General features: G+C 41.7%; 1 protein-coding gene across 2 annotated transcripts; it reads right to left on the bottom strand.

Annotated features, from left to right (window-relative positions):
- Positions 1 to 1,661: 1,661 nt before the first annotated feature.
- Positions 1,662 to 17,411, bottom strand: tti2 (TELO2 interacting protein 2). 2 transcript variants are annotated; one of them, XM_056246729.1, is made up of 7 exons: positions 16,674 to 17,404; positions 10,694 to 10,880; positions 3,342 to 3,434; positions 3,064 to 3,248; positions 2,450 to 2,593; positions 2,129 to 2,285; positions 1,662 to 1,842 (listed from the first exon to the last, which is right to left on the bottom strand). In XM_056246729.1, exons 1-7 carry the CDS (start codon positions 17,300 to 17,302, stop codon positions 1,753 to 1,755), a joined length of 1,485 nt encoding a protein of 494 aa, XP_056102704.1. In that variant the 5' UTR covers positions 17,303 to 17,404; the 3' UTR covers positions 1,662 to 1,752. The 2 variants fall into 2 exon arrangements, with proteins under 2 accessions (XP_056102704.1, XP_056102705.1); XM_056246730.1 differs by lacking the exon at positions 1,662 to 1,842 and having other exon boundaries at positions 2,195 to 2,285; positions 2,422 to 2,593; positions 16,674 to 17,411.
- Positions 17,412 to 21,370: the final 3,959 nt, after the last annotated feature.

Raw genomic sequence — 21,370 nt, 5'->3', positions numbered from 1 at the left:
AGCCCCTCAATAAGGTGAAGTCGTCCTGTACCCTTAGAAGAGAAACAGCCCAAAAGCATGTTTCCACCGTGCTTGACTGTAGGGATGGTGTTCTTGGGGTCATAGTTAGCATTTCTCTCCCTCCAAACACGGCGAGTTGAGTTGATGCCAAAGAGCTCAATTTTGGTCTCATCTGACCACAGCACTTTCTCCCAAGCCTTCTCTGACCAAAAAATGATTAGATGATTAGATGTTCATTCCAGCCTTGTGAAGGTCTGCAATCTGATCCCTGACGTTTGACAGCTCTTTGGTCTTGCCCATGGTGGTGGAGAGGTTGGAATGGAAGATACAGATTCTGTGGACAGGTGTCTTTTATACACATTAAGAGCTGACATTAAGGAGTACTTTCTTAAAGTGACAGGGCTAATCTGTTCCACATGGGCACAACCTGTGGGAGGCAGAATTCTTGCTGGTTGGTAGGGGATCAAATACTTAAAGCAACACCAAGTAACTTTTCCTCTGCGGTCGCCCTACAGGTTGGAAGCGGAATTGTCCATTACTGCTGTCGTAAATAATTTAGCCTACCGCATCCTACTGTCGCACACGCACGCACGCACATGCTCTCTGTTTATCCAGCACCGGCTTTGGAATCATGATGACAATTCAAAAGCTACCCGGCTGCTAGGTATCTTACATGTAGTTGTAGTCTACTGTCGTGTACGCTCCACCTATCGGCAATTGTAACGCTTGCCGTAAAGCAAGTCAAATTTGTAGTTTTCTTATGTCTCATTCGGACTGCAGGAACGCGACCCGATCTGGCAATCTTACATAGCGTGGATATATCAGATAAAGGACCGCAAAGCGGTGGCATAAGTGCATTTGACCATGTCACGACTTGATGAACCACTGAAACGATTTTGAAAACATTATTTTAAGGTAAAAAATCTTACTTAGTGTTGCTTTAATTCACTCGATCAAATGCTAATCAATTTACAATCTTTATATAATGTGTTTTTCTGGATTTTTTGGTTGATATTCTGTCTCTATCCGTTAAAATAAACCTACCATAAAAATGATAGACCCTTCATTTCTTTTTAAGTGGTCAAACTTACAAAATCAGCAGGGGATCAAATAATTATTTTTCCTACTGGTATATACAGTATATATTTATTGAATTTGTAGTGATGAGTTGGTTGACATTTAATTTATGCAGTTGAGAAAACATGATCAGCAAGGCATGCGACACCCAATACCAGAACAAAGCACTATGAACAAAAATGTACTTTTAGGTAACCTGCACTAACCATACAGATGCCACTGACTGGAATGAATGGGGATGCTAATGGAAGGCACTTTCCAGGTCTTTGAAAACTATATTGGACACATTAGAATGAATATGTTATTTAAAGGTTACCTGAAGTAATTTAGAACAAAAGTATAACTTGTATTTACGAATGCATTTACTAAGGACAAACACCTGCATTTAGTATGGTCATTTTAAAAGAGACATGGCTGTGTACAACAAGAAGTACAGTTTATTCAAAATGTTTATTTAAAAGGTAATTGAGAAAAGACTTTGGAGGAAATCAACTCTCAAGTCAGGTTGTTTTAGCTTTATTTTATTTCTCTCTCGCTCTCTCAAATATGTATAAACAGTTCCCTTGGATAGTCCAAACACAGAGTGTATTACAGTATTTTTTATTACAGATTTTACTCCGCTAACTTCACCTCCATAAATGGGAAAAGGGGCAAGTATTATTGCCAGCTTACAGCTTATTGACACAGTGGTGCTGCAGTTACTTTCTGAATACACATCAACACAGCATCAGGGACACAACTGCTGTCTATCTCTCTCAGAAGAGTCTAAAAAAAGTGTGAAATAAGGCAAGGAGAAAATGGGAAAGTGGATTTAATATATGTAGAAACTGCATGCAATATCTATCAGAAGAACAAGATCTCAGAAGCTTAGTAAATTCTAATTAGTCCCTTATAAAGTAGATTAGGCTTATACATTGATATTAATATAACGGTTTATAATTTTTAATTTTCATCAACTTTTATCTGAACACAAGTACAGGATGACTCTCTGGTTGAAGTTGGTCCTTTTATAATCACAAGATTTCACAAAATTAAGAATCGATATTCTCACCTGTAGTTTTCCCTTTGAGCAGTGGTTGAGCAGCAGTAAACATTGGGATGCTTCGGTCATGAGGTGCTCTTTCAGCTGAGTGGGTAATGAGTCTGATGAGACGTCAACCAGAAACCTCAGAAGACTCTGAGTTAGCAAACCCATCCTCTTCTCCATACTAGAGAGATACATATAAAAACAAAAAAACATTGTGTTTTAGAGTATTAAGCAAAAATACATCTGACATAAGCATACAAGAAGAGAGTGAAATAATCTCAGAACTGAATTAAAAAGTCAATTTCATGTAGTCGCACTGAAGCATTGGTGATGTATAGTGGTCACCATGGCCAAGCAATCTGTAGAGTCTTTTGCAGAGCCTCCAGGATATTCAGTCTGCATTTCTCCTCTGGAGCATCCGAGACTTCCAAATAGCCAACAATCACCCTCTCCAGCCTTTTCATGTGACGAATAATTACTATACCCATCCTTTAAGATAACAACATGAAATAATAAATGACAGACAACTTGGAACATAAAAGTATCTAAAGATGAGCAATGTTATCACAATTACGCAAATCTAGCTAAGAATATTCTAAATGTGCACGAAAAATTATTATTCATTATTATACTGCAATTTTCACCCAAATTTTTCTAGTCACTCACAAAAAAAGGAAACTTTCAATGGATGGACAAGAATGATTTAGAAAATATTAAAAATACTGTTTATGAACAAAGGTTTTATGGGTTTGGAACAACATGACGGTGAGTAAATGATGATAGAATTTTCATATTTGGGTGAACTAACCAAATAGCAACCTGTATGACATCAGCCAAAATAGAAAGTAATTTCTAAGGCGTATGTTTGACAACAATTATTAGCAAGTGCTGCATATAATAGGAACCAATTATTGAAACAACTAATATCGAGATGGCTACCTTAATAATTTAGTCCTCACCTTTCAATCAGTAAGACAAGATTTCTGGCATATACACGACGAAGGTCAAGCTTGTGCTCCATTTCCATGTATGTCAACACGTGCCGGAGCATATTGTCAAATCGATTTTGTTTACGCCGTGTACCTGCAAGGGCTGGAGGTTTCTCAAGGACTGACAGCAAGTCTATAAGGCAGGGCAGCACAACCTGAAGATAATACAAAAAAGACGAGATACATAACCTAATCTAAAAATGAAAACCACACATCTGCATTCAAGTAAGCACATGTGAAAGCATCACCTGTATAAGTGTGGCCTCAGATGTGTGTAAGTGATTGAATACAGCATGATAGAGCACCTGAGCTCTGTTGAACTGCCTCAGATCAGCACCAGGCTAAGGAAGGAGAAAGACAAATTAACACACATCATATACTTGTCAATTAAAAAAAATACAATGACTTATAATGTTCTCCAGGGTTTGATGTCTCTCTTATGAATGTCAGGAGCACATTATTAAAGGGTCATTCCATGTCAACTCAACAAGTGGTCCACAGCTAAAAAAATTATTTTAATAAAATAAAAATCTGGTGAAAGAAATGTATAAATAAAGAGGAAAGCCAAAGTATTTTCTTGAATGTATGAGTAATCCACTATTTTGTGGAGATTTTCACTTGAGATTTGGAGCCGAAATTACAGTGGGGTAAAAATCATGACACTAGAAAGATGGCAGCATCAATATTTTATTTTTACACAGAGATTGGTAGGTCTATTAGAACAATCTGTCAACTTTAGAAATCTTTGTTGCATTATATACCAATGTTCAAAAATGGGAAAAACCACTTGTGTTTTTTGTCCCAAGTATTAAAGATATCTTAATATCCTTTTAGATTCTTGCTTTTATCAAACTTTTCTTTTGTTATGAATATTTTAAAGGCCCTATATGGTTCAATCCCAGCGATGTGGATATCTTTGTTAAATTGTACACATTTTCAGTGGTAAATAATGATGAAAGTAAAAATGCAAGAAACTAATGCAATTTACACAATTGCATAGAATATACCTGTCTGAGTGCCATGAATACTCTTTTCCCAAAGTTTGTACGGCTTTAATTCTTAAATTTTGTTTTATTTTATTTTATTTAAATTTTTAAGGCCCTATATGGTTCAAGAGATATTGGGATGTCAATGTGGTAACATGTAGTTACGATACTGCATTTTTTAACTCTCAGAAGCTGTTAAAATAGAGGAAAAACCCTACTTCCAATTATCTCTGAAACTGATTCAAATATAGATTTGTATAAATACACTTTTGAAAGCAAGTTAATGTGCCTCAACTTGACCATTTCTGTGTATTTTTTTCACTCAGATGGGTATGTTGTATGCAATTGTTTTGATAGAGGGAAACAAGATAAATTCTAGTTTCAACTATTTATTCTTCAGACATTCCCCTTTAAATGGAATAAGTATCATGTAAAAGTGAACCATATTTGCTTTTCGACCATTGAAAATGGGTACACAGGCACACAAACTTTGGAAAAAGGCACTCAGACAGGTATATTCTATGCAACTTGATAGAAAAAAAACGATACACATTATTTGTTCTTCAGATATTCCTCTTTAAAAGAAAAAAGTATCAGCTCAGCTGTATGCAGAGTGACCCACATTTGCTTTTCAACCACTAGAAATGTGTAAGATTTACCAATCGACTCATGGAACCCCACTAAGAACTGTATATCTCTGGGTTTTAACCATATAGGCCCTTTAAAATGAAGATATCTAAAGAAATGTTTGTTAAAAAACAGAATCTAAAAGGATATTAAGTTATCTTTAAAACTTCTGGGGTTACAGACATGCAAACTTCGGGCAAAAAACACAAGAAGTGCTTTTTCCTATTTTTGAACTGTCACCGTTGGCATTTAAGTTTCAGAAATATGGTTGATTGTGAAAAATCAAAGTGACTACAATCTTTAAGGGTACATGAACTACTCGGTTACTATCGTAACCTCAGTTCCCTGAGAGAGGGAACGAGTATTGCGTAGCTATACGCAGTGGGGAAACTCCTTTTCCTCGATTTACTGAAACCTATATGTAAAACACATTTGCAGCTGCACAGCTAGCACACTGAGCGTCTGGCACGCTCATAGGCTGTGCTACCGCAACTGCACAACCAATGGCGCGGGCGACTCTGACATGCAGCCAATGAGCTAGCTCAACGTCAGAGCCCGTCAAGGGGGTGTGGCTTAGCCTATAAAAGACCCCCGAATTCGCCATTATAGCAGGTTTATACGACTGAAGCGACAACTTCACCAGCTACTAAGTGCGGCCGGCTACGCAATACTCGTTCCCTCTCTCAGGGAACTGAGGTTACGATAGTAACCGAGTAGTTCCCTTTCGAACGATCACTTCGTATTGCGTAGCTATACGCAGTGGGGACGCCCTGTAAAACACCGCACCCTTAGTAACTGGTTGCACTGCAACTCAGGCCCCCTGAGCTAACAGAACAAGCCAGAACCCAATATATGAATATATATATATAACAGACCAGACACTGTCAGGCCTGAATAATATATAAGAGTCAGTAACAACCAACAGAATATACTAACAAACCCCGACACTGTCGGGATTATTAATACAATTCATAACCGGCCTAAGCGGGTTTTATATGTATGTGATTATGCACAGTAATTTTTTGTAGACAAGACCAGACAGCATCGAGTCTTAATCATACTGAAAGAACCTTCGCCTGCAGGGAAGGCACCTCCATATTATAGAACTTCATAAATGTGGAAGGCGAGGACCAGCCGGCCGCATCACAAATATCTTGAATGGGAAACCCAGATGACCAAGCCCATGACGAGGCCATGCCTCTAGTCGAATGGGCCCTGACACCTATAGGGCAAACCTGACCCACTGAAGTATAAGCCATAGAAATGGCATCCACTATCCATCTAGACAGTCTTTGCTTGGTAACTGGACCACCCTTAGATCGGCCACCAAAGCAGACAAACAGCTGTTCTGACTGTCTAAAAGACGCAGAACGCTCCAGATAGACTCTCAGCGCCCTGACAGGGCAGAGAGGATTAACCTCCCCATCCTCAGCAGAAGGGGGAAGGGCTAATAGCGTGATAACTTGCACTCTAAACGGCGTTGAGAGCACCTTGGGTACGTAACCATGCCTGGGTTTGAGAATGACTCTGGAGTCATCCGCTCCAAACTCCAAACATGCCGGACTCACAGAAAGGGCCTGCAGATCTCCCACTCGCTTGATAGATGCCAATGCCAACAGGAGAGCAGTCTTAAGCGAGAGTGGTTTTAGATCCACCGACCGGAGCGGTTCAAAAGGCGGCCCCTTCAGGGCCCTGAGGACCGTGGAGAGGTCCCAGGGAGGTACTGATGGGGGCCTGGAGGGGTTAATTCTCCTAGCGCCCTTCAGAAATCTTACCACCAGGTCATTTCTTCCCAGTGATTGACCAGCCACCAACGCATGATGCGCTGCGATGGCTGCCACATAAACCTTGAGCGTGGACGGGGTGCGGCCCGCGTCCAGTAGCTCCTGCAGGAAGGAGAGTACCACCGATACCTCACATGACTCTGGGTCAACTCGATTTTTCGAGCACCAGCTGGAAAAACCCGACCACTTCAAAGCATAAAGACGCCTAGTAGACGGGGCCCTTGCCTCAGAGATAGTGCTTAAGACCTTGTCAGGAAGGCCCCCGGGTACCCGTTTAGGGGCCACACATGGAGGGCCCATAAATCGGGTCGGGGGTGCCATATCGTCCCTTTGGCCTGTGTGAGGAGGTCCCTCCTCATTGGAACGGGCCAGGGGACCGTGTCTGACAGCTGAACCAGCTCCGGAAACCATGGTCTGGATTTCCAGAGAGGAGCCACCAGAAGGACTGGGCATCCGCTCTCCCTGACCCGTTCAATGACTTGTGGGACCATCGAGATGGGGGGGAAAGCATAAAGGGGGCGGTTGTTCTTCGAGAAAAACACCCTGCAGTGGGTGTTGGCTCTCGAGGCGAAAAGGTCGATTTCGGCCTCGCCGAATCTCTCCCATATCAGACTGACCGTCTGAGGGTTCAGAGACCACTCGCTTAGGGGAGTGTTGCCCCGTGAGAGCATATCCGCGCCCAGATTTTGGACGCCCGGGATGTGCGCTGCTCTCAGGGAGCTCAGGTTGGCCTGTGCCCATAGGAGGAGGTCCCTCGCCATAGCATGCAGGTTGCCCGACCTGATGCCACCCTGGCGATTTATGTAGGCCACCACTGACATGTTGTCCGTACGGACCAGGACATGGTGACCCCTGAGGTTTAACAGAAATGCTTTCAGGGCCAAACCAACTGCTTTCATTTCCAGACAGTTGATATGTAAGTTCTGCTCCGTGCTCGACCAGAGGCCGGATGCAGGCTTGCCCTCGTGCAGCGCTCCCCAACCCAGGTTGGATGCGTCTGTAAAAACCACCTTCCTCCTGGAAACTATCCCCATGGTCACCCCCTTGCGGTACCAGTCCTGAGCCCGCCAGGGAATCAGTGTTCTTAAACACCCGTGATTCACCATAATGCGCAGGCTGCCTGACTGCCATGCATGGGTTGGCACACGGCGTTTCAGCCAGTGCTGCAGCGGGCGCATGCGCAGTAATCCCATGTGGAGTACTGATGATGCGGCTGCCATTAGACCAAGCAGTTTCTGAAACCTCTTCAGAGGCGCGCGCTCGCGCGCCCTGAATGCGGCTGCCAGTGTCTGCACAGAGAGCGCGCGCTCTTGAGTGAGCCGCGCTTTCATTGTCACCGAGTCTAAAACCGTGCCCAGAAAGACCACAGTCTGGCTGGGGTTCAGTTCGCTTTTGGCCACATTGATTGTGAGACCCAGGCATTTTAAATGGCCGAGAATCAAATCCCTGTGAACTATTAGTTCGTCTCTCGACTGCGCTAGCACCAGCCAGTCGTCGAGATAATTCAGCACACGCACTCCCTGGCTTTTTAGCGGGGAGAGCGCTGCATCCATACATTTCGTGAATGTACGGGGTGCCAAACACAGACCGAACGGCAGAACGGTGTATTGATATGCCCTCCCCTCGAAGGCGAATCTCAAGAATGGCCTGTGACGAGGGTCGATCTGAATATGAAAGTATGCATCTTTCAGATCCATTGAAACAAACCAATCCCCCGGGCGAACTTGCGCGAGAATTTGTTTGAGTGTTAACATTCTGAAAGGCCGTCTCATGAGAGCCCTGTTCAAACGTCTCAGATCTAGTATGGGTCTGAGCCCGCCGTCTTTCTTTGGAATTAGAAAATAACGGCTGTAAAACCCCGAATACATTAGCGCGGGAGGGACTGACTCTATCGCTCCTTTTGCTAATAAATTCTGAACTTCGGTGCGAAGCACGTGACCCACGCCGCTTCTCACCGATGTCTCGATAACCGCCTGGAATTTCGGGGGTCTGCGAGCGAATCGGAGCGAGTAGCCTCGCTTTATAGTGTTTATGACCCAACTCGACACACCAGGGATGGCTTGCCAGGCCATCGCCCGTGTGGCTAGGGCTTGACACACTGAATGGGGGGGACCGCCTAACATAGGGGGACCTGATACCCTTACACTGTGATTTGTGCACATACTGAGTGTTTGACTGATTATACAGGCTTTTGCCCGGGGGGATTTCAGTCTTACAACAGGGCGGGGGCCGCCTAGTGAAGGGGGACCGTGAACCCGTGTGTTGTGATTGTGAAACATACTCTTTTTGTGCTTTAGTTGGGTCGCCGTGAAAACGGCGTTTGTTTGCAAAGACGCGCTCACTGCTGCGGGCCTGTTTACAATAATAAAATCCCCAGCCGCCTGAACTGAACAGGGAGCTGTGGGAAGTTTTGCCGGTTTTTTCGAGGGTGGTCCGGCTAGCGTCCTTAATCTCGGTGAGGTTAAGCCAAAGATGGCGCTCGAGCACGACCAAGCTCGCCATGTTTCTTCCGATGGCCTGTGCTGTAGCCTTAGTAGCACGCAGCGCTAAGTCTGTAGCACTCCTCAGGTCTCGAAAGGTCTCCGGGTCCGGGCCAGTCTCGTCCATGGACCGGAGGAGTTTGGCCTGGTAGACCTGCAACACGGCCATCGTGTTGGGATGAGCGGCTCTAGCTCGCCAGCTAGCTGCAGTGCTCGGGCAAAGATGAGCTGCCACGGCCTCTTCGAGGGGCGGCAAAGACTCATAACCCTTTTCCGCTGCGCCATCCACGGAGGAGAGCGTCGCGGAAACTGCAGATCCCACACGTGCTGAGTATGGAGCGCGCCAGGCCTTGGTTAGCTCCTCGTGGACCTCGGGGAAAAATGGCGCCGGTTTGTGACGCGGGGCCTGCTGGCGCCCCTCCAGAAACCATCCATCTAGCCGACTACGAGGCGGCTCCTCGGGCGAGGCCCACTCTAGCTCGAGGTCCGCGACGGCCTTCGTCAGGATCCGAAGCATTTCGGCGTCGGAGTTCGTCCTGGTCGCTAATCCACTGGCCACAGATTGAGAAGCGGAGACGGGGTCGAGAGAGCCCGGCCATTCGTCCTCAGAAGCGGCGATGGATATGCTGTCGTCGCGCTCGAGAGATCCGCCGAAGGAGACGAGGCCCGCCACGTGTGGGGGGGGGCGTTGGTCTCCTGTGAACAGGACCGGTGATGGCGTTTGAGTCGGAGAAAGTGAAGCACGCGGGGACGCGGCCGGCGTGCGTTCACAAATCTCCAAACCCTCCGGTTGCCGTTGGCTGCGACGCTTCTTTTTCCTCGGAATGGAAAGCGTGGTTGAAGCGGCCTCGCCGTCTCGAGAGAGAGCTAGCCGATTGCGCAGCACGGAGATAGGCATGCAGTCGCAGGCCGCACATCCGCCGACAGAGAGTGCATTCTCCGCGTGGTCGACACCCAAGCAGGAAATGCAGCTCTCGTGTTGGTCTGCCTCGTGCAGACGGCCTCCGCACGTGGCGCAGGATGAACGAGGCATTCTGAAACAAACACAATAATAGAAAGGATATAGGATGTCGCCGGATAGCCACAGGTGAGACGGCGTCAGGAGACGACGGCGTGCAGGCGAAGTCTGCTGAAGAGAAGCTCGCTCAGGCTGAAAGGCTTGTTCGACGGCGAATTCACAGTAAAAAGCTCAGGGACATGTGTACTGTCGCTGAAGGAGTAAAATCTGCTATAATGGCGAATTCGGGGGTCTTTTATAGGCTAAGCCACACCCCCTTGACGGGCTCTGACGTTGAGCTAGCTCATTGGCTGCATGTCAGAGTCGCCCGCGCCATTGGTTGTGCAGTTGCGGCAGCACAGCCTATGAGCGTGCCAGACGCTCAGTGTGCTAGCTGTGCAGCTGCAAATGCGTTTTACATATAGGTTTCAGTAAATCGAGGAAAAGGAGTTTCCCCACTGCGTATAGCTACGCAATACGAAGTGACCGTTCGAAACGGAACAGCTGTGTTAACTATTTATTGAATTACCAGCATATTTAACATTACTCCTCTGCCATCAGCTTATTTCATGCAGCTTACTTGAATGCAAAGGTAATTCTAGAATTCATTAAATGTTGCATTTTATAATGCCTTATAATGCTGCTCTGTAGGCAGATTTAGATTCTGGAACATTTTTTGCATGAAAAGACAGTTGTGGTGACAAAATATTTACAAAAATGACTTACCACATTGAGAACAATGTGATGCAGGCAGTGCACACCCAATACTTTGTTTTCTGTGTGATAATCATCAGATATAAGCAAAGATGGCGGAAACACCTTCTCCAAATACTGCGTTAAACAGGGACGTCCAACCTGAAACAGCACCCAGGAGAACACATGCTTCACTGCCTGGTTACGCTTCCAGCTCTCCCTGAACAGAATAAAGGACATGCTTGAGTGCATTTAATACCATATTATTATTATTATGTGCTCTTGGGTCATTTCTGTGTTGTAATTTAAAAAAGAATAGCAGACTTTCAGAAATATGCTCCGGTCAAGCTTTTGTAATTGCAACTTGATCATTTACAGTGACACAATGACCAGAAAATTAACATGACTCACACTCTTTTCTATATCTGAATGTTTACTACAGACAAAATTAGGGATACCAGTATCGGTATATGGCCCGATACTAAGCTCGTACTCATAAAAATGCTCCGATATTAACAACCGATACCACACAGTGGCCCTCATTTATCAAAAGTGCGTACACCAAATTTCCAGCGTACACCTGGCGTACACCCAAAACCACGGTGACTTTGAGATTTATCAATACGGACGTTGGCGTACGTACGGCACGCTCAAATCCTACGCTAGCTCAGGAGGTGGTGTACATGTACGCACGTTTTGAGTTAGTGCGGAAATGCGCAGAAAAACAATTACTAACACCACAAAACGCACTGACAAACTAAAAGATATGATATATTATGACCCACAGTAAAAAAGCAACAACAACATAGTAATTATAAACTTCAGTGTTTATTTTTGTGCAACATGGACTTCAATGTTTAATTTGTGTGACTTTACCAAAGCATTTGATTTGTAGCCATATGTATTCCTTCAGTTGCGAGCCTGTGCGCTTTACCCTGACGTTTCAGGGTTAGGCCCGGCAGGTGCGCACGGCCTGGGTTCAGTAATGAAAGGCTTTCAATGACCAAAAAAAAATTCAGACTGACAAAATAATAAAAAATACATTCTTCTTCTTTTAAATAATAATAATAATACAAATAATAATAACGACGTTCTTCTTCTAAATAACATCATTATTATATAACAGCGTCATTAATAATACAAATCATAATAATAAGAAGAATATTACAAATTGTCATGCAATTATTAATGTGAATGAATGGTACTCCACATCACATCATCATCATCACTATTGTACACCCCAATACATGTGACGTGATTCGAAATTCAAAAGACGTGCTGTAAAATAATGCATTGTGATAGGTCATTTCGGCTCCACGTCGGTGAAGTTTCTCTTCTGTGCCGTCTTCCGTGTGTACATGGCGTAAAATGAGGGCGTGGGGGAAGCGGCGACTTGAATATATAGGGGCGTGTTATTCTAATGACGATCGTTTTCAGCCGCGGGATTTATCAAGGGCAGGTATTGCGTACACCTGGATTTCAAAGGTACGCACAGCTTCATAAATCAGGCGGTGAGAGGAGTGTAAGCATAATCTTACGCCAACATATACGCCCGTTTCTACGCAAGAATGATAAATGAGGGCCAGTGTGTGCACAGGGTTTGTATCCAGACCAGGGGCGATTCTAGGATTTTCATTTTAGGGGGGCTCAGCCCCCAATGAGGGAATGAAAAAAAAAAGTTTGTTTATGGTCTAATGCTCATTATTTACATTCATTCATCCAGTAACATGCATGTAGCAGGGTTTTATAATCACTGAGGTGCCGAATGTGAGGTATATAGGGGGGTTCGGGGGCATGCTCCCCCGAGAAAATTTTGATTTCTCAGATATGTGCATTTTAAGATGTTTTGAAGGCCAAAAAAATTGGATAACAATAGCTTTAAAACCATGTGCGGGCAGCTGTTTTTTTTTTCTCTCCTCATCAGCATCACACTCTTTTTCTCTTTGTCTTGTCCCCTCCTAAAGCTGAGCTTTGACTGATATAGGCTTTTCATTTTTGTCTGTCAGTGAAGAAAGTAAACATAGGGTCATCTGATTTGTATTAATTTATGAATCATTTTCTCAGACAAAGCTACCAGGAAAGCTAGGTAACTAAGTTTATTAAATTCATTCACAATATGTACACATTCATTATTGATCATCTAGGCCTAATACAGGTCCGTAGACAGGGCTTTATAATCAAAGAGGTCATCAATTTGAAGTTCTTATGGGATTAAACATTTTTATTTCTCTGATATGTGCATTTCAAGACGTTTGAAGGCCAAAAAAGGATAAGAAATAGATTTAAAACCTGCTCTCTCCTCATCTCCATCACTCTGTCTTTTCCTCTCAGTCTCCTGATCTTGCCCTGTCTCTTCCCCTCCTAAAGCTGAACTTCTTTAATTTACTGAAGGCTACAAATTGTATTAATTCTCAACATGTACACAACACATGGATTATTAATCTTGTATGAAAACGGCTTTGTTAATGTTTCTTGTCCCCTCACAATGACATAATTACACGTTATATAACTTAGGCCTATTTTCAGCTTTAAATGGTGAAATTAGACAAAAGTTTATTAGTTTTCTAATTATTTTTGTCATTCTTTTAACATTTATGACCTAAAAAACTGTCAAATATAAATTGTTTAGTTTAGCTACTTACATTTTCTTAACTCGCACTTGACCGTAAACTGAAGCGTCAGTCGTGCTGCTCAAATTCGCGCTCAGCAGCGTCTGACTGTGAACATAAAGCCCGCCTACTTTGATTTGATTGGTCATCCCAAATATTCTGACATTGACGAGCAATGAAATACCAATGAGGCTCAGATGAACAACACACACACACACACACACACACACACACACCCTGTCCTCTGTTTCTGACGTGCAGAGCGCTTGGCGCTGCTGCGGATTGAAGATGGAAACTCTGAATCTGATTATAACAAGACTGAAGCGAATATGAATGTGTGTACTGTGTATAGCCTACACTTAATCACAAATGTTTAGGGGGGCTAGGCAGAAGTTTAAAAAGGGCCTAGTGACGCCTATGGTTCTCACTCTGCGTGTGTTTCGCGCTGGATGACGGTCGTGCCGAGAGGAGAAGTAGAAGAAGAGAAGAGGATGACACCATTTGCTTAGCGGGGATGTTTTCATTTTCATCCTTAACACATACATTTTAAACCACAAACTACGGAGTATGTTTTGGACATTATTTAACCTTGTCAAAGACGAACACATTTTTTTGAATAACACTATTTCTTACTCTAAGTTTTAGGGGTGCTGAGCTCCTTTTTAGGGGTGCTGAAGCACCCCTAAAAAGGGGCTAGCCTCGCCCATGATCCAGACAAAGAAACACTGACAACAGAGAGTATAATGGGGATAAAAGAGAAAGCTGTCTGTGAAGTAAATGTATCTATTAGTGAAATATGAAACAAAATATAGTAATGCCGCCTATATAGCTGTGCTGCGTGAGCTGATAAGCGAAAAACGCGCAGTGGATTGAGAGCGCAGCTGAACAGATGTGTGAGCTTGTCGAGCACATCCCTTTTTCACAGACATCAATGGAAAGATGTAGTTCGGTCGGATATGTAAATGGGAAAAAGGTAAAACGAGGCACGTATTACTAACATTAACTGACGAGAGAGAGAGAGAGAGAGAGAGAGAGAGAGAGAGAGAGAGAGAGAGAGAGAGAGAGAGAGAGAGAGTGATGAATATGCATTATGTATTATTTCACATTTGATTAGTTTATTCAAATGATGTACCTGACAACTACTGTTAGAGCTACCTGGAGAGAAAAAAACAGCTGTTTATTTCATTTGTAGCCATTCTTTGTTCTATTTTATTTATTTGTGCTATTTGTAATTTGATTATTTGTTCTTATTATATTACTGACTGCTTACTTGTCTTAAATAATGTTTTAAAAGCTGGAATAGCCTTCCTGATATTGTTCGAGGCTCAGATTCGCTGTCCCAGTTTAAAACTAGATTAAAGACGCATCTCTTTAGCCAAGCATTCACATAATGCTTACCTTTTGCTACCAACCACTGTTGAATCAGATCGAATGCATTAATATTATGAACAGCAGATATGCTAATTATTTCCCATCTGCTTTTCTGCTGTTAGGTAAATAGCGTTTGTCAGCTCCAGTTTGTATCCAGCCTCTCACGGAGACTTCAGATGCCCCAACACCTGCGATGAGATGACTAAACGCCTGTGAAGAGACGACTCAACGCCGGCGATGTTATGCCCTAAATTAATACATGATTAACTAACTGTATTTTTCTATGTACATTTCTGAAATGCACTTTCTGTAAAGCTGCTTTGAAACAATATGTATTGTGAAAAGCGCTATACAAATAAATTTGAATTGAATTGAAATTTACATTAATAAGGCTAGTAGTTTTGCTGTAGTATCAAAATTGGAATAGAGTATTGTGATATTTCACTGCTGTCTAAACATTTGAACCACTGACCCAATCCTCAGCACTGAGCCCTGCTGAAGCAGCTCTAAATATGTGTTATGCAATTAAATACATTTTGCATGATACATTTTAACATGCTAGCATATAAGTTTTTTTTTTCTCAATTTCTGTGACCTGATGGAGTTTGGGTTCCTTGCCACTATTGCCTCAGGCTTTCTTAGTTGGAGTTTAAAAGACACGTAATATTCAGTAATATTATTGACTTGACTGTACTGAGACTACTGACACACACTGAATAGAGCTGGATCATCATGACACTATTGTCTCCTGCAGAGCTGCCTAAAAGCTGAATCGACTTTGTTTTAGTCCGACATTGAGCAGAATAACAACACTTTTGTGTTCTGTGGAGCTGCTTATAGTTGAATTGAACTCATTTCGTAATTGATTAACTTTGCGCAATTATTGAACTGAACTGAATCAACACTGAACTGACTTGAGTTGAATAATGACACACATCTTTTTAGAGCTGCTTTACAGCAGAATTAGATTTTTCATCATTGATTGTTATTTTCCAGTTTATTTTTGTAAAGCTGCTTTGAAACAACCTGTAAAACACTATAAATAAAGGTGACTTGACTTGTTTTTGACCAATGAATTCCAATGATTGTTCCACAATGTTTCCTGTGATTTGTGATTACTGGATATGGATTATAAAAAGTTGTTTTGATTCAGACCAATTCTCTAATAAATCTTTTTGACTAATTTATTTAAAATAATTGGTTGTTTGAAGACCAATAAAACAAGACCACCACTATCTAGCTGATGAAATATTTTTGAGATAATTAAAAATATATATATTGGTTACACTTTATTTTACAGTATGTGTACTTACAGTGTGCCTACCCAAGAAAGTACTAGTAATATAAGGTCACTATATTGGTTAAGGTTCGGTTTAGGGGTAGGTTCAGGATTAGTAACTAGTTATAACCCAGTTATTGTAATTGCTATAATGAATACATAGTATGCATGTACACGGGGAACAGGACTAAAATAAAGTGCTACCAAAAAAATCATTTAATATTATGAACAAAATATTTTTGAGTTAAGAAAACGTAAGAAAAAAAACATTTATATTTTCCCATGTTTTTAATATTTAATTTATTTAAACAATTTTAGGCTTGGAAAACAATTCTTAAAATTCCTTGATACTTCACAGTTGATGCTAAAAAACAAAGGTTACACTTTATTTTAAGGTGTCATTGTTACAGTATAATTATATATTTAAGTACTAAGTAATATTAAGCAACTACATGTTCTTACTATAGGGTTAGGGTAGGATTATGATTTAGTTGAGGGTTAGTTGCATGTAATTATGCATAATTTACTGTTATTACTATGGTAAGTAAATGTAGCATATGTAACAAGGACACTGTAAAATAAAGTGTGTTACCAAAACAAATAATAAAAAACACACTCCCAAAACTGAAAATTGTATACACAAAACTATACAGTATATTAAGACTTATCGTATATAAGATCTTAAATCTACTGCATAGTAGGGAAAATAATTTGCAGAGCTTTTGTACAGATGCTGTGACTTTATGAAACTCACTTGGTTAATTCTAGCTGCAGTGTGTCAAGAACTGGCCCCAGAACTCCTTTCTGGTCCTCATCAAGTTTTCCAGACAGCAGCTCTTGCACTGACCTGCTGCCTGTCAATTCCACTACTGATGTTAAGAGTTCCAGAGCTCTTTTTCTGGAGGCTGCACTGGTCCAAGGCTGCTCCTGCAAGTGTGTAATGGAGAATATACAGTAGGTGGGCGCTAGTGTGCGAACTAGAGACATGATAGCTGGACTGTTTTGATCCTCCAGTGCATTCTGAATCTGCAGAGACAACGCAAGAAGCACTGTACTAACAGCCTGAGCTTTGGCCGGTATGTCCTCGTAATTCTTAGCAGGTAAAGTGCCGCTGTCTGTGTCACATACTGGCAGGGCAGCGTAACGGGTAAATGAGTTCACTAAGCCCAAATACTGGCCTCGTAAATCAGTGTTCCCTCCAGGAAAGAGCCAGGAAAGAGGAGCGTTTGCGAGCAGCTCTGCTGTGTCTTCCAAGATGCGCGCGCGATTCTCATGTGCATCTTCCACCTCGAAATGCTCACGAATGTGACTCAAAGCAGCAAGAACAGAGCAGGAACCTTTGTCTCCGATTTTCATCTCCTGAAGTACGTGTGCCACATCCATTGCGTTGTTTAAAATCTATCTGAGACCGTATGAAGATCATATGACAAATAGTAGCTCAAGACCACTGATTTCTATAACAGTCTTCTTAAAACCCCTAGCATGTATTTTTTTGGAATCATTTAAATTATTTACTCTATGTACTATAAAACATCACAATTATTTACCCACATGCCTACTACTTCAGTTATGCAGCGGATTCTTTAAGTGCTACCATTAAATATTTCCTCCGAAACTCGAGCCGTACTATAAAAGTTCCCATGTTGAAACGACATATCCAAGCTAAGTAAGGCACTTGAAATAAAGAAAAAGCAACAGAAAAAGCCACAAGTGATCACTAGTATCACCCTTTTTTTCACTTGTGGCTTTTTCTGTTGCTAAAGGTGATTTTTCTTTAAGATTTTACAGATTATTTACTTAAAGTCAAATAAACTGTTAATAAATTTCATCATCCCATCTCATACTAAATTATTTCATTATTTATGAAACCGTCTTAAGTATATATATTTTTAAAAACTAATTGCACATATTTTAATGTTAATGAAACAAACGACCCCTTTATTATATAATAGCCTATAATAATCACCATGAATTTGAAATGCCCCTAAACTAAGGGACATGGAATACAGAGAAAGTTTGCGTTTGCTCCACTGATCTATATAGAGATATTTGTATTTATATTTATATTTTATGTTTATAATAGATCAAGGGAGCTTTACTGGGGTTTACTGTTTACTGTTTGAATAGAGTGTGCAGGTATGACATCACTTTGTGGGCCAACTGGCAGTTTCGACTAAAACCCTAGATGCAAAAACCCAATAAGATTTTCCCATTGGCTTTTGGATTTTCGCTAAAAACAAGCTCTGTGATCAACAAGTTTATGATATTTGCACGTTTTGTCCATCAATGTAATTATCACAGATGAACACAACTTTTATGAGTTGAACGCACATGAATGCCACCACAAAGTCGACGATAGCATAACCTGCCCCAACCACTAAACCACATAACTATACTATAACCCACTTCACTATAAATATAAGCGCAACCTTAACAAATGCGAATCCCACCCAACCACTTAATCTACCCTTAAAGACGCTATAAGCTCCACCCCAACACAGATGTGAGACTGCTGGCCTAGCACTGTTTGTCCTTAGGCTCAGACTGCTGTGATATATGGTTCTGCAGCTCTGCAATTGGTTATTATTGCGGAAAGTGACTTGAACGCACCTGACGTCATAAACAGGACTAATACCAACTCATAAATAAGAACTTCGCAGGAGGACTTGAACACCATTAAGGGGCCGTTCACACAGAATGCGTTTTTCCATTGCACTGCGCTGCTTTTCCATTATTTTTCTATGTAGGCAATCACTAGACAGATGTGTTTGACTAATGTGCTCATGTCTTACATCTTATGCAGCTTCTCACGCATGGCACGGCTTTCTAAAAACGCAGCACTCAAGTTAAAAGAAATTCAACTTTTAAAAGAAGTGTCTCGAGAACTTGCGGGTTTCCCCATTCCACTTCCCGCATCACACATTTTTCAAAGCAAAAACTCGTTCTGTGTGAATGCTGGTGGCGTTAGCTTTTGACACAACCGACCGAGTTTGAATCCGCCTTTTTCCAAACTTATTCTTCTCCCTTTTTTCACCGTATAACAGCTTGGTGAGGTGTTTATTTTAAATAAAAAATAAGAAAATATTTGAAAAGTGTAAATAAAGTGCCTAGCAGGTTTTATTCATTAGAAGGAATAAAGTAGGCCTTTTTAATGGGTAGGATGAGGTATAAGCAGTAAACAGCAATATGCGTTCTTCACACAAATAACTTTTTATATGAATGTGTCACTATGTGTTGACAAATTACTTTACTTGAATGTTATCTTGATATAACATGACACTAAGTTGTTACGAAAGAAATGCGTGGTGACATCATTGCGTGAGTACGTAAGGAACCGATAAATCTTTTTTTTTTTACCGGTTCATTGAAACTGTCAGACTGGAACACCTGGAAGATACCGTGCCGTCTGGCTTAGAGATGGGCTACTCTAAGAAAACGGACGTTTCTGGATATTAACATTTGAACTCTCTCTTGCAAAATTAGCATCCCCATCTGAGACACAATCACATTGAGATCACACCTCAGTGTTTATTGTCTTATCTGCATTCCTGCCCTTTACCCCCTCATCCCCCATCTCTTCTCTCTACATGCTGAGATCACCTGAAATTCACCCAAAAATCTATATGGTTTAATGTGAACAATCATCATACAACACTATACATGTTTGGTTTCATTTGAAATGTATCCATGCGACTGATACAACGGTCTCGTCTCCACAGAAGTAAACCAAAAGGTAATAAAGGTTTTAAGAGTTTAGAGATACTTTGCTTACTGTGGTGGGTCTACCCCCTCCCAGGGTTTTTCATGTAAATTACTTTCTGTCCCCAAAAAGTGTAAACTACCCAGATCTGGGGCCTTGATTAATGCATATTCCCATTGGTAACTCATGTCTCCTTTGGAGGAGGGTTCTGTCTTGGTCTAGTATTTAAGGAGATGTTGCAAAGGCTTCAGGGCTCGATTTGTAAGCAGATCAGCCCATAATGCTGAGTGTCCCCCGGACTGATATTTAAGAGCTCCGCCTAACACTTGGCACTGGTTCAAGTGAGCTTAGACTGTAAGGCTAATAAAGGGAATAAATATTAGGACAACAGAATGTTGCTCAACCAACCTAAATAGGGTGAGCCTTACCTCTATTTATTGTAATATTACTTTAGCTATGTCAGGATTCCACCAGCTTCCCTCACTCCTCCCACTCATTCACAGTCCCCTGAGTTTTAATCACCATCACCTGCACCTCATCAGTTCACCTCCCTATATATTCAACTCCTCTTCACACACTCATTGTCTGGTCTCGTCTCTACAGACTATCACGCTACTTACCTACCTGAGTTCCATCCATTGATCACCTGCTAACCTTCACACGGAAATTCAGTCTCCAGTCTCCGGTCATCAGCCTGTTCCCAGTGACTCTCCATCCGCATCTGTAAACAAAGACTCTGGTTATCCTTCAGCTAAGTTCCATCCTGAATATCATTGCTTGCATACTCACCATATCTCTGTCTGGATCTGCAACCTGTAAATAAACACTATTTCACTTACCACCTGTCTGACTCCTGTTCCATCCGTGACAAGCTACATGTACATGTGAAACCATGGCATAACCAAACCAAATTTACTACCAGATAAAGTAATGCTGGTCAACTTATATCTGTGGAAGTTGTTGTGACCTCTGATTATATGGTGTTAATTCAAGTCTATACAGATCTATGGGGACTAAACAAAATACTTCTAAAGAGTGCAAGCATGGGAGCAGCCCTCTAAACAGTATAGTCAGTTACCTCTGTCCAGTGACCAAGACTGGCGTGTGATCGTGGGATCCGTGTTAAACGGCCAGCCAGAACCCTATGCGACGTTGGTATCCGAATGAAAAAGTACAATACGGAGTTAAGAGTTAGAATAATCAAATGTCTAGATAAATTATCAGATAAATGAACAATAACCAATTGGCGTTCCAACCTAAATGTGAGGTTGTGATAAAATGGAGTCAGATAAAAGTAAATTGGAATTAAACTACTTTGCCACACTGAAAAGACAGAACGCACAGTAATCCTTCACCCCCTTATCGGAAACCATTGTTGGACCAATTGGGCGGGCCTTAAGAAACAAATTGTCCAAAAGAACCGGTTTGCGGAAATATTAAAGCATTTAAAATAAATATGCAATTAAGTGACCCAAAACATTCAATTCAGTTTGCACTTACGTATGTTCTTTTAAAGTATATTATTACAGTAAGTTACTGGATGTTTCTTGATGTGTTTGGTAAAATTACTGTTCATGTTAGTATTTTAATAAAGGACACAAAAGGCACGTGTTTTGTATGATGACCCAGAAGAACCGGTTATTAATTTAGCTTTGGTTTAAAATTAGTTGTTGATCTCGAAGATATGTTGGTTAAATCATCCATCACATCTCCTTTTGTCCACAACTTCCTACTCTTTTACCCTGGAAATC

Source organism: Rhinichthys klamathensis, unplaced genomic scaffold (genome assembly GCF_029890125.1).
Source record: "Rhinichthys klamathensis goyatoka isolate OS25496 unplaced genomic scaffold, OSU_Roscu_1.1 h1tg000040l_1, whole genome shotgun sequence".
NCBI lineage: Eukaryota > Metazoa > Chordata > Actinopteri > Cypriniformes > Leuciscidae > Rhinichthys > Rhinichthys klamathensis.
Note: the sequence above shows the minus strand (reverse complement) of the source record. Positions and strands in the feature narration are given on the sequence as shown.